Genomic DNA, 15,473 nt, shown 5'->3' with positions numbered 1-15,473 from the left:
GTTATCATATCTAAGGGATAAGCAGATGAGCATAAGTGAGAAAACTTTTTTGGCTATAGCAGTCCCAGGTTTTACTGAAATGGAAGAATGGGGTCCCTTCCATCCCCATAACAGAAATTGGAGAGGGAACTGTTGAACCCAAGTTAGAGGTCAAAGTGGATTGGTAGCTTCCATGTCCAAAAGAAAACTAATAGACTAACCTGCCACCTGCAGTGTCACCCTAGGCTCACAGAAGGCAATGGGAGTCACCAAGTCTAGGCTACATCAGTCTTCCACCAGGCTAAGAAGTTTGAAAGCTGGCACAGTTTCAGCAGCCAGTGTTGGTGAGGCTAAGCCTCCATGGTGTGGCATAGAGGATGAGCCCATATGGGAGCATTATGAATTGCAGTGTCCATGTGAATGGCTGAGGGTCCAGGCAATATCTTGCTGAATGACCATCCTGCCCGAATTTGTAGCAGGGTCCTGAAGGATATTACTTGGGTTCATCTCCAATAGGAAGGAGACTTGTGGTAGTCAACTTTCCTTGTACCCCTTGTGGCCTTGGGGCAGCTGCTAACTCTTAGAGCATGGACCTCTGGTTATAACCTCATCTGTTTGGAGTACTTGGCTGCTTCTCTTGGGCAATGAAAACTTTAAAAGCCAATTTAACCAAAACCTATATGGGAGTTTGGGGACCTATCCTCAGTGTTTTAAATTTCTTTCCAATATCTGATGATGATTGAGAAATGAAATGGGTGGCTAGGAGCATGGCTCTCATTGGGGAGGCTAGATCAAGTATAGGCCAATGTGTATAGGGGGACAAGGAGATGCCATGGAAAGAAAAGGAAGCCCAGGAGTGAGAAGGGAAAAGAAAGGAAGTTGGGTAAAGAAGAGGAAATTGTTACTGGACATTTGTCCCAGAGGGGAAGGAAAAGGGAAGAGGTGAATGGGGGAGGAATGAGAGCAATGTGGGCCACTGAATGGAACATGTATCCTGGCCCCATAGGAGGGGGTTGGATAGGCAGGGTAAGGGAAGAGGGTGAAGGGCCAGTGTCTGGGGCCGCAAGGTCATGGTGGAATTTTCAGGGTACCAGTTCTGAGATAGACAGGAATCTAGAGGCTCCCATTACCTAGCCAACTATACCAGTGCTGTATAAGGGCAACTATAGAGCTATAGTAATCAACAGCGTGATATTGGCATAAAAACATACAGGTGGACCAATGGAATCAAATCAAAGACCCCAATATCAACCCACTCACATATGAACACTTAAATTTTGACAAAGAAGCTAAAATTATGAAATGGAAAAAAGAAAATATATTCAACAAATGGTGCTGATATAACTGGCTCTGAACATGTAGAAATGTAAATAGATCCCTATCTATCATCATGAACAAAACTCCAGTCCAAGTGTATCAAAGACCTCATATAAATCCAGCCACAGTGAACTTTATAGAAGAAAAATTGGGAAATACATTTGATCACATAGGCACAGGAGACTACTTCCTAAGGAGAATACCAGTAGCACAGACTCTGAGAGCAATAATTAATTAATGGGACCTCCTGAAACCCAGAAGCTTCTATCAAGCAAAGGATATGGTCAGTAAGACAAAATAGTAGATGGCAGAATGGGAAAAGATCTTCAACACCCACACATTTGACAATATATATATATATATATATATATATATATATATATGCAAGAAACTAGAAATCAAACTACCAAATAATCCAATTCAAAAATGGGGTACAAATCTACATACAGAATTCTCAACAGAACAATCTCAAATAGCAGAAAGACACTAAAGGAAATGCTTAACATCCTTAGTCATCAGGGAAATGGAAATCAAAAGCACTCTGAGAATCTATCTTACCGTGATCAGAATGGCTAAAATAAAAAATAACACCAAAGACAGCTTATGCTGGAGAGGATGTGGAGAAAGAGGGAACACTCTTCAATTGCTGGTGGGAATGCAAACTGGTGGGAATGTACAGCCACTGTGGAAATCAATATGATGATTTATCAGAAAATTAGGGGTTAGTTTAACTTAAGACCCTGCAATACCACTGTTGGGCATAAAGCCAAAGCAGGCATATTGACACCACAAGGATATTGGCTCAACTATGCTCACAGCAACATTATTTTTAACAGCTGGATCTTTGAAACAGCCTAGATGCTCCTCAACTGTAGAATGCGTAAAGAAAATGTAGTATATTTACACAATGGCATACTACTCATCTGCAAGAAATGTTGACATCCTAAAATTCATAGGCAAATTGGGAGAACTGAAAAAAATACTAAGTGAGGTAACTGAAAATGAGAAAGATAAATATAGTATGTACTCATTCATAATTGGATACCAGAAATAAAGCAAAAGTTACCCAGCCTACAATCCATAACCCCAGAGAAGCTGGAACCCTCTTCCATAAACAGATGGAAGCAGATGCAGAAATCCACAACTAACCAATGGGCAAATTTCCTGAAGTACAATCAAATTGAGGGAGGAGCAATAATATGAACAAAGGAGTCAAGACCATGATGGGGAAAATCACAGAATCAGCTGGTCCAAGCTACTGAGAGGTCACTGACTCAGGTCTGACAAATGGGGAATCTTCATAAGGCCAAACTAGACCCCTTAGTATAGGTGACATTGGTGTGACTGGGACAAGATATGAGGCCCCTGGCAGTGGGTTCAAGACCTAACACTAATGTACAAACTGACTTAGTGGAACCTATTGTATATGGGGAGATGCCATGCCCATGTGGGCGGGGAGAGATTCCTTGGTCCTTCCTCAAATAGATGATGGGACAGACTTAGTAGACTTCCTACGCGAGGCCTTATGCCCTCTACGGGGTACATGGGAGGAGGGGAATAGTTTGGGATAGGAATGAAAAAAACAAATTAATTAAAAAACAAACAGAAAAAACAGAGCATGTGAGCACTTATTTTCTTAACCCCTTTTGCTGAAAAAGTCTAGTACATGCCAACTCCTTCAATTTCCTTTGAGCCCTGTGCTTCTGGGAGCTGCCCCAAGTAAGGGAGAAAAACACGGAATTATAATTGTAAAGTTAAAGTAATTCATGCAGATGTATTCTACAACAATAAGAAACAGTTGTAGTGGTCTGTGCCCTGAAAAGTCACATATCACCAACCATTGTTAGTTACAGTTGAAGTATCAGGGGAAATGTTTGCAATAGAATATATTATCCTTACAAGTTGACTCTGCATACAGATCATTTAATTTGGGTAATTGACTGAACAATGAATGTCTGATAATAAAAGTATTCTCACGATACACATTGGTGTTCAAACCAAAGCTGTTAGAAATGACAAACAATTATGTCATGTATCATCAGAGTATTTGGGTCAGAGAGTGAAGTACACAATTTGGCTTTCAGAATAAGTTTTGGAATCACACAATGGGGGATTACCAAGGGGCATTAAAATAATAAAAATAAATAGAGGAGTTTGAAGAAATGTCAAAGCCAGACATCAGGTCATAAGTTTTATGTCAGCTTCCATTGATTTATGAAATGTGAACCTTTTCAGTTGCTGCTGTCAGATACTGTTTGATAACATTTGGCTAAAGGGAAATATAGATACTGACACAAGAATAGAAACAGATAAAGGTGAAGTAAATATTATTTAACAAGGTAATTGCCAAACATATCAAGAAAATATGACTATAGCTAGTTTAATAATCCATTAATTAGGGCTACATTAAGATTTTTTCCAGAAATCTAAAATTTGCATTCATGTTTTTATGGAGCCTTTGTAGATTACAAAATCTCACTAGCAACTCAACAATTACATTGCTGGATATAGGGAAAACTCAATCTGACTAGGCATTTTTATGCACGTGCCTAAATACAGATGCATAAAACCATATACACATATTACAACACAAACCAGTGTTCTTGTGTGATGATTGTCCACAGTGCACTTACCATTCTGATGTATGAGGGTTTAATCAAGAACCATGCAGAGTCTTTTGTTTCTTGTTTTTAATCATTATCAGGTTCTCATAAATTTCTCTTCCTGGGAACACACTTACTAGATGCTATGGAATAGTGGGTCATGAGAAGAAAGGGACTCACAGTGGGGAAACACCCAGAGATGACTATAGATGTGTTTACCAGAAACCAACTAGGATTATGAAAGAACACCAGAACCAGTTGAATAAGACAGGCAATTATATAAAAGAAAACAAATGTACTTGACTGAAGAAGGATGGTTTTAATAGCCTTTGACTCAATGGAAGATTTTGGGGAATTTTTGGTCCTTGGCATACGTTGCACTCTTTGCTTGTGCCTGTACAAGTTGAGAACAGTGAATATGCTGGCCCATACCATGAGGCCCACCCACACAGCATCAGGGAGGGGCAGGAACACAGCATGCAGCATTTGGCCGGTTTTGTCAAGATAAAGAGGGCAGTAGCCAAAGTTTTGAATGCTTGTCATGTTTCTATATCCCAAATTTTGAGTCATGTAGAGGAGATTATATATACTCATGAGGATGTTCAGAATGCAACAAAAGCATAGGAAGAGGCCATTGTGCTTGAATGTTCGGTTTTTAAACTCTGCCCCTCTGGAGTCCCTGCAGCTGATGGTGATGGCCTGGAAGACACTCATGAAGCTGCTGCTGCAAATACATGTACCCCTGCCTATTTTGTGAAGGTAGAAGAGGAGCTTGCATCCAAAATCAGTTATGAAAGTGTTCAGCCCAAAAGCTGCCATGGTCTGCGGCACTCCTTTACACAGAAGAGTTAAGAAGTTGGCTAAAACCAAATAGTTCAGAATCCAGTCAGTGGAATTCAGCTTGTACCTTGTGAAGTAAAGCAGTATGTAATTGTAGAAGACAGAAGAATTACCCAGAAGTCCAAATGTAGTCTGTGATAAGAAGATCAGTCCTACGGCCAGATTCCTGCCTGTCATCCTGTCAATTCCTGATTTCGGAACCTGAGGGTCATGTAGAGGAATATCAGGGTGGTCTGAGTTTCTGTCCCAACAAAATTCCACATTTGCATTCATAAAAGCTACACCAGAAACACTGAACATTTGTAACAATGGGAAGGTTCTAAGGTGTTTTGTGTGTTTTAAAGCATGCATTCTTCACACCGAGCTGAGTTAGGGACAGCAGGCTTGATAACTCTTGCAATCTTCAGTGTAGGAGCAGAGCACAAAGTGACTTTATCAAGCCTAGGGAAATTTGCTTTGACAGAGATGGGCTATCGATTTGCAAACTCATGCTCTGACTATAGGTACAACAACCTGGGTGAGTGTCAATTAAGAAAACATGCAAAATTATGGTGCACCTCCCTGACTGCTGCTTAGGTGGCTTTTTCAAACAAAGCAGTGCAATGTTTTCTTTGTGCTTATACACAGCTGCTTATTGTACAATGCTGCTGCTTTTAAATCTCTTTGCATAATGTGTATACATGAATGTAACATTCTATTTTGAAGGTCAATGTAAATAATGAGTGAATATCTCTAGCAACCAACAGACATTATAATGTGATAGTAATTGCCCCAGAGTTAATCATGTCCAACCTTGATACAATGCCTCTATATCTGTAAGGTTTCAGACAGCCTCTCCTGGCTTCATGTGAGATATAGGTGTAATTTGTCACAGAGTGGTTGAAAACAATATCTTGTATTTTGGACAGTAAACATGAATACAGTTTAACATATTGTGTGTAATAGAAACAATGAATCATCTGTCTCAGATCACACACATAAATCCCGATGAATACCTGCAGAATATACAAATATTAGCTATTGATTTAAGAGTGGAGCAAATTTTAATATATAAGTTGTACCTGAAATACTGTCCTGTGGAAAATGAATTTTTTTAAATTGGGAAGAGCTAAATGTGGGTTTTATTAGACTGTTGCCTAGGATCAATTCCAATTCACAGATGAGACTCTAGGATGTCAAAAAGGCTTCCACATCCCCTTCTCTATATCCAGACTCATTGCTTTCAAATTATTACACCTGGTGGTTTAATTATTTCACATGATTTCAATATACTGAAAACTGAATATGGAATACACCTCTAACAGCTAATATCAGATACACAGCATTTCCTTAACTGTTCTTATCTACCTTTATAGACAAAATGACACAAGGAACTCAATACTATTCAAATTTGTAGAAGAGACTCAAATATTTTCTGTATGTATTTTGTTTTACTGAAATTTATGTAAAAACATCTTTCCACTACATATAGACAGTCATTAAAATGAATAATGCCATTAGTCTTAGAAATTAATGCTAGTTCTTTTCCCAAGTATAAAAGTGTCAGGGACACTCAGGACACCAATTCTTATAATGCTAATTAAATAAAGAATTGTTAATATAATATTGTGTTTCTATATATCCTTTGATTTATTGAATTTTCTTTAGTATAATTTAAAACATTTGATTAGCAAATACTTCCTATAACAAGGGTACAATGGGATTGTTTGGGATATGTGAATGTTATACTGTAATCACTGCATTCACATTTAGTCATATATCAGTCAGCACCCACAGCTACCACTGTGCATATGAAGACTAAGATCAACAAAATATAGACTTTCATAGTTCAGTAAACAACAAAGATTATTAGCCACATTCACCATCCTCAGGTCTGCTACCACAAATACATTATAATTGAAAGATAAAATCCTTTTATTAGGTATGGAAGATCACCTTAAATGACAGTTTACTTTACTGCATGAATCCTTTTACCGTAGAATAGATTAAATAATTGCCGAATTCCACAGTGAAGTGTCCAGAACCCCATGTCTCTTTTCTGGCTGCCTCTATTCCTCAGGAGTGTCTCTCCCTCTTTGATAGCATTTAGATATACACAGGTTCAATCCCATTCCCCTTTTGATAGAGTCACTTACCCACATTCTTAGTGCAGGATTTCCCTTACTAAATCTTTTCTGGGATACTGATTCCCACTTTCATAGTCTCTCTGCCTATTACATATGCTACTAGGTGGCAGTCAGTGCCTGACATATGGCACTGTGATTCCATGACCTCCCCTCCCCTCAGACCTGCAATTATCATCTTACCTGTGAGGGCAGGATGTATGCAGCTGAGTGGAGCCAAGAAATATTCAAGGCTGTTTTTAGTCTGTATTCTTCAAAAAGCAAATAAAAGTTCTTGTTAGAGTCCCTTAAGAGGATACTTTTCAGACTGTGAGTCTCTGGCCTCTCCAGGAATAACAGGGGCAGGCAGGGTCTTTCATGCATGTTGGTTTTTTCCACCATGACAACACCACCCACCAGGGACTAAAGTTTTGACCTCTAAGCCAACAATTAAATGTTTTACTTATAAGAGTTGCCATGGTCATGGAGTCTCTTCACAGTATTAGAAACCCCAACTAAGACACCCTGGAAATTTTAACAAAACAAAAATTTGACCAAATGTTAGACATGATAGTCCCAATGATGATTTTGGGTAGAGTGATTGCATAGCCATCGCTGTGGTAAGAAAAGCTTGCAACTGAAGCTGTATTACCCAAGAACACAGCATCCACAGGGACAAACACATTGGCCATTCTTTTCCAGATCATGTGTGGCTTTGTGTCTTCTTGCTAAGACAATGATTACCTGGTTCTTTCTCTTTGTAGAAGCATGCAAGTGAAGATAGACAACTTGCATATTGAGTGTCTGTGAGGGGATTTTTGGTATGGCCATCTTTCTGTGAATGAGATGCCTCCATAATAACTGGGGGTTTATGATGTGAATGCTGAGTTGGCCTGAAAATGCAGGACTACAGGATTTGTTATAGACCCTGAGATTAGCAAGTCTAGGGGAGTTTTTCCAGCAAGGAGTTTTACAGCATCCTTTAGTAAGGCAGAACATTGTAGAAGAGAAATTGTTCTTTAATGACCCACATCACAATATTCTTATGGTGTAATTATAGCCACAGTACAGGAAAAAACAGTGTGACTGAAAGTAAGAGTTACCCCACACTTACATGACATGGCAGCTATAACACCCTTATTATATTGAATTTTAATATCTGACTTTGGCTGAAAGACAGTTATTACATTTCTAAGAGTGAATCTTATCATGGATACAATCTACCTGCATCTTAGCTGCTGCTTAATTTCTCCTTCAAAGATCAATTCAAATGAAATGAAAAAGCAATTAAACAGTGGTTGATTTTTAGCTTAAAAAATTCGGTTAGTGTAATGCAGAGATGTCCCAGCGGTTAAAGCTTACTTAGTGCTTCTTCAAAGGACCTGGGATAATTTACTTCAGTCCCTAATCCAGACTGCATCGTTTTGTTTATCTTTTTATATTTTTAATTTTCAACAATGTCATTGCATTATTCTTAATTTTTATAATATGCATTTATTACACCATTCTTTTCTGTTTTGTTTATATTGTGCTTATTAGGTTATTTAATATTTATACATGCATAGAATATGTTTTCATCACATACCACCTCTGTTTCCTCCCCTCCAAATAATCCCATATCAACCTACTTTTTCCCATATAAAATTATGTATCATTTATTTAAGTTTTGGGTCCACTTCACCATGTGTGTGCCTCTAGGGTCATCTACAGTAGCACTTCTAACAATTCAGAAGATACATCCCTGGAGAAATGTCAGTCTATTCGGCAGTAACTATCAATTACCAATTGGGAATCCATGTGTAGAATTTCCCTCTCCTGACTTTTTAACACTTCTTTACTTCAGTCTTGAACTTCTGGCTTGTACACTCCTTCCTCTTCCTCACTGATGATCTCTTAGCCTCTAGGAAATAGAGTGTTATAGACATGTCCGAAGTAGAGCCTGGAAAAAGTGAATGTTTCTGTGGGTTTCACCAGCCTGGTCTGGACCCCTTTGCTCTTCACTCGTCCTTCTCTGAAACTGGATTCCAGTTCAGTTCAGTGATTAGTTGTGGGTGTCTGCTTCTACTTCCACCAGCTGCTAGATGAAGGCATAGGATGGCATATAAGACAGTCATCAACCTCATTATTAGAGGAGGGCATTTAAGGTAGCCTCTCCTCTGTTGCTTAGATTGTTAGTTGGTGTCATCTTTGTAGATCTCCAAACCTTTTCCTAGTGCCTGCTTTCTCTGTAAACTTAAAATGTCTCCCTCTATTATGGTATCTCCTTTCTTGTTTTCTTCTATTTCCCCCCCCCCGACTCAACCTTTCTGCTCCCTTACGTCCTCTTCACCCCTCCTCTTTTCGCCTTCTCATTCTCCTAGTTCCCTCCTCCCTCCTCCCTTACTCCAAATTTGCTGAGGAGATCATGTCCATTTTGCCTTCTCCAGGGGACCATGTGTGTCTCTCTTAGGGTCCTCCTTGTTTCCTAGCTTCTCTGGCAGTGTGAATTGTAGGCTGGTAATCCTTTACTCTATGTCTAGAATCCACATATGAGTGGGTACATACCACATTTGTCTTTATGTGATTGGGTTACCTCACTCAGAATGGTTTCTTCTAGTACCATCCATTTTCCTGCAAATTTCAAGATTCCATTGTTTTTTTTTCTGCTGAGTAGTACTCCATTGTGTTAATGTATCACAATTTCTCTATTCATTCTTCAGTTGAGGGGCATCTAGGATGCTCCCAGGTTCTGGCTATTACAAATAGTGCTGGTATGAACATCGTTGAACAGTTGTCCTTGTATGAATATCCCTCTATTGGGTATATGTCTAAGAGTGGGATTGCTGGATCTTGAGGGACACTGATTCTGATTTTCCTGAAGAGTCACCATACTGATTTCCAAAGTGGCTGTACAAGTTGGCACTCCCACCCTTTCTCCACATTCTCCCCAGAATAAACTAGTATTGGTGTTTTTGATTTTAGCCATTCTAACAGGAGTAAGATGGTATCTCAGAGTTGTTTTGATTTGCATTTCCCTGATGGCTAAGGATGTTGAACACTTTTTTATGTTCCTTTCAGCCATTTTAGATTCCTCTGTTGAGAATTGTCTATTTAGTTCTTTCCACTACTTTTTAATTGGATTGCTTGGTGTTTTGGAGACTAGCTTCTTGAATTTTTTGTGTATTTTGGAGTCCAGCCCTCTGTTAGATGTGGGGTGGTTGAATATCTTTTCCCAGTCTGTGGGCTGCTGTTTTGTCTAACTGACTGTATCTTTAGCCTTACAGAAGCTTCTCAGTTTCAAGAGGTCCCATTTATCAATTGTTGATCTCAGTGTCTGTGCTACTGGTGTAATGTTCAGGATGCAGTCTCCTGTACCAATTAATTCAAGGTTATTTCCAAATTTGTCTTCTAATAGGCTCAGTGTGGCTGTATTTATGTTGAGGACTTTGATCCATTTGGACTTAAGTTTTGTGCATGGCGATAGACATGGATCTATCTGTAGTCTTCTACATGCCAGTATCCAGTTATGCCAGCACCATTTGTTGAAGATGCTTTCTTTATTCCACTGTATAAATTTAGCTTCTTTGTCAAAAATCAATTGTTTGTAGGTGTGTGGGTTAATATCGTGGTTTTTGTATCTATTCCATTGGTCTACCTATTTCTGTGCCAATACCAAGCTGTTTTCAGGACTATAGCTCTGTAATTGAGCTTGAAGTCAGGGATGGTGATGCCTCCCAAAGTTCCTTTATTGTAAGGGTTGTTTTAGCTATTCTGTGTCTTTTGTTTTTCAATATAAAGGTGAGAATTGTTCTTTCAAAGTCTGAGAAGAATTGTGTTGGGATTTTGATGGGGATTGTATTAATGTGTAGATTGCTTTTGGCAAGATTGTCATTTTTACTATGTTGATCCTACCTATCCTAGAACATGGGAGATACTTCCATTTTCTAGTATCTTCTTTAATTTCTTTCTTTAGAGACTCAAAATTCTTATGGTACAGATCTTTCACTTTTTTGGTTAGCATTACCCCAAGGTATTTTATGTTGTTTGTGGCAATTGTAAAGGGTGATGTTTCTCTGATTTCTTTCTCCATGAATGTATCATCTGTATATAGTAGGGCTACAGATTCTTTTGAGTTAATCTTGTATCCTGCCATGTTGGTGAAGGTGTTTATCAGTTGTAGGAGTTCCCTGGTAGAGTTTTTCGGGTCACTTATATAGACTATCATATCATCTGCAAATAGTGAAAATTTGACTTCATCCTTTCTGATTTGTATCCCCTTGAACTCTTTTTGTTGTCTTATTGGTCTAGGTAGAACTTCAAGGAAAATATTGAAGAGGTATGGAGAGAGTGGACAGCCTTGTCTTGTCCCATGATTTTAGAGGAATTGCATTGAGTTTTTCTCCATTTAATTTGATGTTGGTTGTCTGCTTGCTGTATATTGCTTTTATTATGTTAAGGTATGTTTTTGTTACCCTGATGTCTCCAAGACCTTTATCATGAAGTGTTGGATTTTGTCAAAGGCTTTTTTGGCATCTAATGAGATGATCGTGTATTTTTTTCTTCAGTCTGTTTATATGGAGGAGTACATTGATGGATTTTTGTATGTTGAACCATCCTTGCATCCCTGGATGAAGCCTACTTGATCATGGTGGATGATTTCTCTGATATATTCTTGGATTCAGTTTGCCAGTATTTTATTGAGTGTTTTTGTGCCAATATCCATGAGTGCTCTTGGTCTGTAGTTCTCTTTCTTAGTTGTGCCTTTGTGTAGTTTGGGTATCTTGGATACTGAAGCCTTGAAAAAAGAGTTTGGCAATGACCCTTCTGCTTCTATTGTGTGGAATACTTTGATAAGAACTGGTGTTAGCTGTTCCTTGATTTTCTTGTAGAATTCTACACTGAAGCCATCTGGTCTGGGCATTTTTTGCTTGGGAGACTTTTGATGACTGCTTCTATTTCATTAGGGGTTATAGGTCTATTTACATTGCTTATCTGTTATTGATTTAATTTTGGTAACTGAAATCTGTCCAAAAAATTGTCCATTTCCTTTAAATTTTCAAATTTTGAGGAATACAGGTTTTGGAAGTATGACCTGATGATGCTCTGAATGTCCTCTGCATCTGTTGTTATGTCCCCCTTTCCTTCCTGATTTTCTTTATTTACATGCTCACTCTCTGCTGTTTGGTAAGTTTGGATAAAGGTTTGTCTATCTTATTGATCTTCTCAAAGAACCAACTCTGTGTTTCATTGATTCTTTTATTGTTCTCCTAGTTTCCACTTTATTTATTTCAGCATTCGATTTGATTATTTCCTGCCATCTACTCCTCTGAGTTGTATTGGCTTCTTTGTGTTCTAGAGCTTTCAGTTGTTCTGTCAATTCTCTAGTGTGACTTTTCTCCAGTTTCTTCATGTGGGCACTTAGTGCTATGAACTTTCCTCTTAGCACTGCTTTCAAAGTATCCCATAAGTTTGGCTATGTTGTGTCTGCATTCTCAATGAATTGTAGGAAATCTTAATTCCTTTTTTTAATTTCTTCCTCATCCCAAGAATTGTGCAATTGTGAGTTACTTAATTTCCATGAGTTTGTAGGTTTTCTGCAATTCGTTTTGTTGTTGAATTCTAACTTTAAAGCATGGTGGTCTGATAAGATACAGGGGTTTATTTCAACTTTTTGTACCTGTTGAGGTTTGCTTTTTTTGCCAAGTATGTGGTCGATTTTAGAGAAGTTTCCATGTGGCACTGAGAAGAAGGTATATTGTTTTGTATTTGGATGGAATGTTCTATAGAGGTATGTTAAGCCAAATTGGGCCATGACTTCTATTAGTTCCTTTGTTTCTTTGTTAAGTTTCTGTCTGGTGTTCCTGTCCAGTGGTGACAGTGGGCTGTTGAAGTCTCCCAATAAAAGTGTGTGCGGTTTTATGTGTGATTTGAGTTTTAGTAATGTTTCTTTTGTGGATGTGGATGTCTTTGTTTTGGGGGTATAAATGTTCAGAAGGGAGGCTTCATCCTGATGGATTTCCCCTGTGATGAGTAGGAAGTGGCCTCCCTCATCTCTTTTGATTGATTTTAGTTTAAGTCCAATTTGTTGTATATTAGGATTGCTACTCCTGCTTGTTTCTTGGGTCCATTTGATTCCCAACCTTTATTTCTTTGATTACTGTCTGTCTTTGAAGTTGAGGTGTGTTTCTTGTATGCAGTAGAAGGATGGATTCTGTCCTCTTATCCATTCTGCAAACCTGTGTCTTTTGATGGGTGAGTTAAGATCATTAATATTGAGGGATATTAATGACCATAGATTGTTAAGTACAAGAAGCCTACAGAACACCAAATAGACTGGAATAAAAAATGTCTCCTTGCCACATAATAATTAAAATGGAAAACATACAGAATAAAGAGAAAATATTAAGAGCAGCAAAAGGATAAATGTCAAGTAACATGTAAAGTCAAACCTTTCAGAATTACACTTGAGTTTTCCCTGGAAACTCTGAAAGCCAGAAGGTCCTGGATAGATATTCTACCTACACTAAGAGACCATGGATGCCAGCTCAGACTACTATACCCAGCAAATCTTTCAATCAATATAGATGGAGAAAACAAGATATTCCATTTCAAAACCAGTTTCAAACAATACATATCCACCAATCCAACCCTACAGAAAGTTCTGGAAGGAAAACTTCAACTCAAAGAAGTTAACTACAACCAGAAAAATATAGGCAATAGATAATCCCACTTTACCAACAGCCAAAACAAAAAAAGGGATGGAAGCCCACACATAATTTTACCACCACCACCACATCCAATACAAACAAGAATGAACAGTCATTGGTGATTTTGATATTAATCATTTTGACAGGAGTAAGATAGTATCTCAGAGTTGTTTTGATTTGCATTTCCCTGATGACCGAGGATGTAGAACACTTTCTTAAATGTCTTTCAATCATTTTAGATTCCTCTATTGAGAATATTCTCTTTAGTTCTGAACCCCACTTTTTAATATAATTGTTTCGTGTTTTGTTGGTTTTATTTTAGAATTGTACAGTAAATTCTCAGAAGAGCTAATAGCAATACTCCTCAAAGTGTTTGATACAATAGAAGCAGAAATGTCATTGCCAAATTCTTTTTATGAGGCTACAATTTTCTTGGTACCCAAGCTACACTAAGACACAAATATGAAAGAAAAATTTGGGCCAATATCCCTTAGGAACACTGATGTAAAAATTCTCAATAAAATACTGGCAAATTGAATCCAAGAACACATCAGAAAAATCATCCAACATGATCAAGTAGGCTTCATCATAGGGTTGCAGGGATTGTTCAACATATGAAAATTCATCAGTGTAATCCACCTTATAAACAAAGTGAAAAACCCACATGATCATATTATGAGATGCTGAAAAATCCTTTAACAAAATCCAACACCCCTTCATGATAAAGGTCTTGGGCAGATCAGGGATAACATGATCATTCCTAAACATAATACAGGAAATATACAGCAAACCAACAACCAATATCAAAGTAAATGGAGGAAAACTCAGTGTGATTCCTGTAACATCAGGATCAAGATGAGGCTGTCAACTCTCTCCATATCTTTTCAATGCTGTACTTGATGTTCTAGCTAGAAAAATAAGAGGACAAAAGTGCATCAAGTGGATACAAACTGGAAAGGAAAAAGTAAAACTTAGACTCTTTGCAGATGATATGATAGTCTACATCAGTGACCTGAAAAATTATATCAGGGAACTCCACAGTTGAAAAACACCTTCAGCAAAGTGGCAGGATAGAAGATTTACTCAAAAAACCCTCAGTAGCCATATTACATACAGACAATAAATTGGCTGAGAAAGAAATAAAAGAATCATCACCCTTTACAATGGCCACAAAAAACATAAAATATTTTGGGATAATGCTAGCCAGAAGATCTCTTTCTGAAGAATAAAGGGGGTACAATATAGAAATGATGAGAAAACATGGTAGATAATTGAATTCACTTTAATACAAAAAAGCAGCTACTGATCTCAAAATGTTTTATATTTGAATGGATGTTGGTTTATTGATAAAGATTCAAAGATATTTTGACTATACTATATTTATCTTTCTATGATTGTTTAGGGTATTGTGTGTTTTTTTTAACTGACAGTGAAAGCTTCTCCTTGGAAGTCCAAGAATTCTCTACATCTTAGTTGTTAGTTTGATTTCTAGAACTAGGTATTGTTAACATATTCAAAATCAGCAATTATGTTTAACATTAGCCCATAATATTACCTTTGAAAGCTCCTACAAAGGAGTTACCCTAATGAGGATAGCATTCATAGAGTAAGATTATAACAATTTATTGTGCTTTAATTTAATGATGTGTGAATGGAAAATCTTTCAAATAATGATTGTTTTCATTAATTCATTTCAATTAATCATGGTTTTCATGAAACGGTGATGAATTCTGGATAATCATGTAATAATAAAATTGAAGGTTGTAAACAATTTATTATTTTAAATGAAGAATACATAGAAATTCAAGAAAAAGCAGTGAATTGGAAGAATCATCCAGATAAAATATCTGTAAATGTCTATAAGTGAAAGTTCTCAGCAAGACTTAAAACATATGGAAATGTGATCCATGTCATCTGGCTGTAAATAAGGAGTACAGGTAGTAGTG

The 15,473-nt window shown here is 37.6% G+C and overlaps 1 protein-coding gene across 1 annotated transcript; it reads right to left on the bottom strand.

Moving 5' to 3' along the window:
* Positions 1–4,004: 4,004 nt before the first annotated feature.
* Positions 4,005–4,955, bottom strand: LOC100754829 (vomeronasal type-1 receptor 4). The gene has a single exon (XM_027433952.1). It carries the CDS (start codon positions 4,914–4,916, stop codon positions 4,005–4,007), a length of 912 nt encoding a protein of 303 aa, XP_027289753.1. The 5' UTR covers positions 4,917–4,955.
* Positions 4,956–15,473: the final 10,518 nt, after the last annotated feature.

This window comes from Cricetulus griseus, chromosome 9 (genome assembly GCF_003668045.3).
Source record: "Cricetulus griseus strain 17A/GY chromosome 9, alternate assembly CriGri-PICRH-1.0, whole genome shotgun sequence".
Lineage (NCBI taxonomy): Eukaryota > Metazoa > Chordata > Mammalia > Rodentia > Cricetidae > Cricetulus > Cricetulus griseus.
Note: the sequence above shows the minus strand (reverse complement) of the source record. Positions and strands in the feature narration are given on the sequence as shown.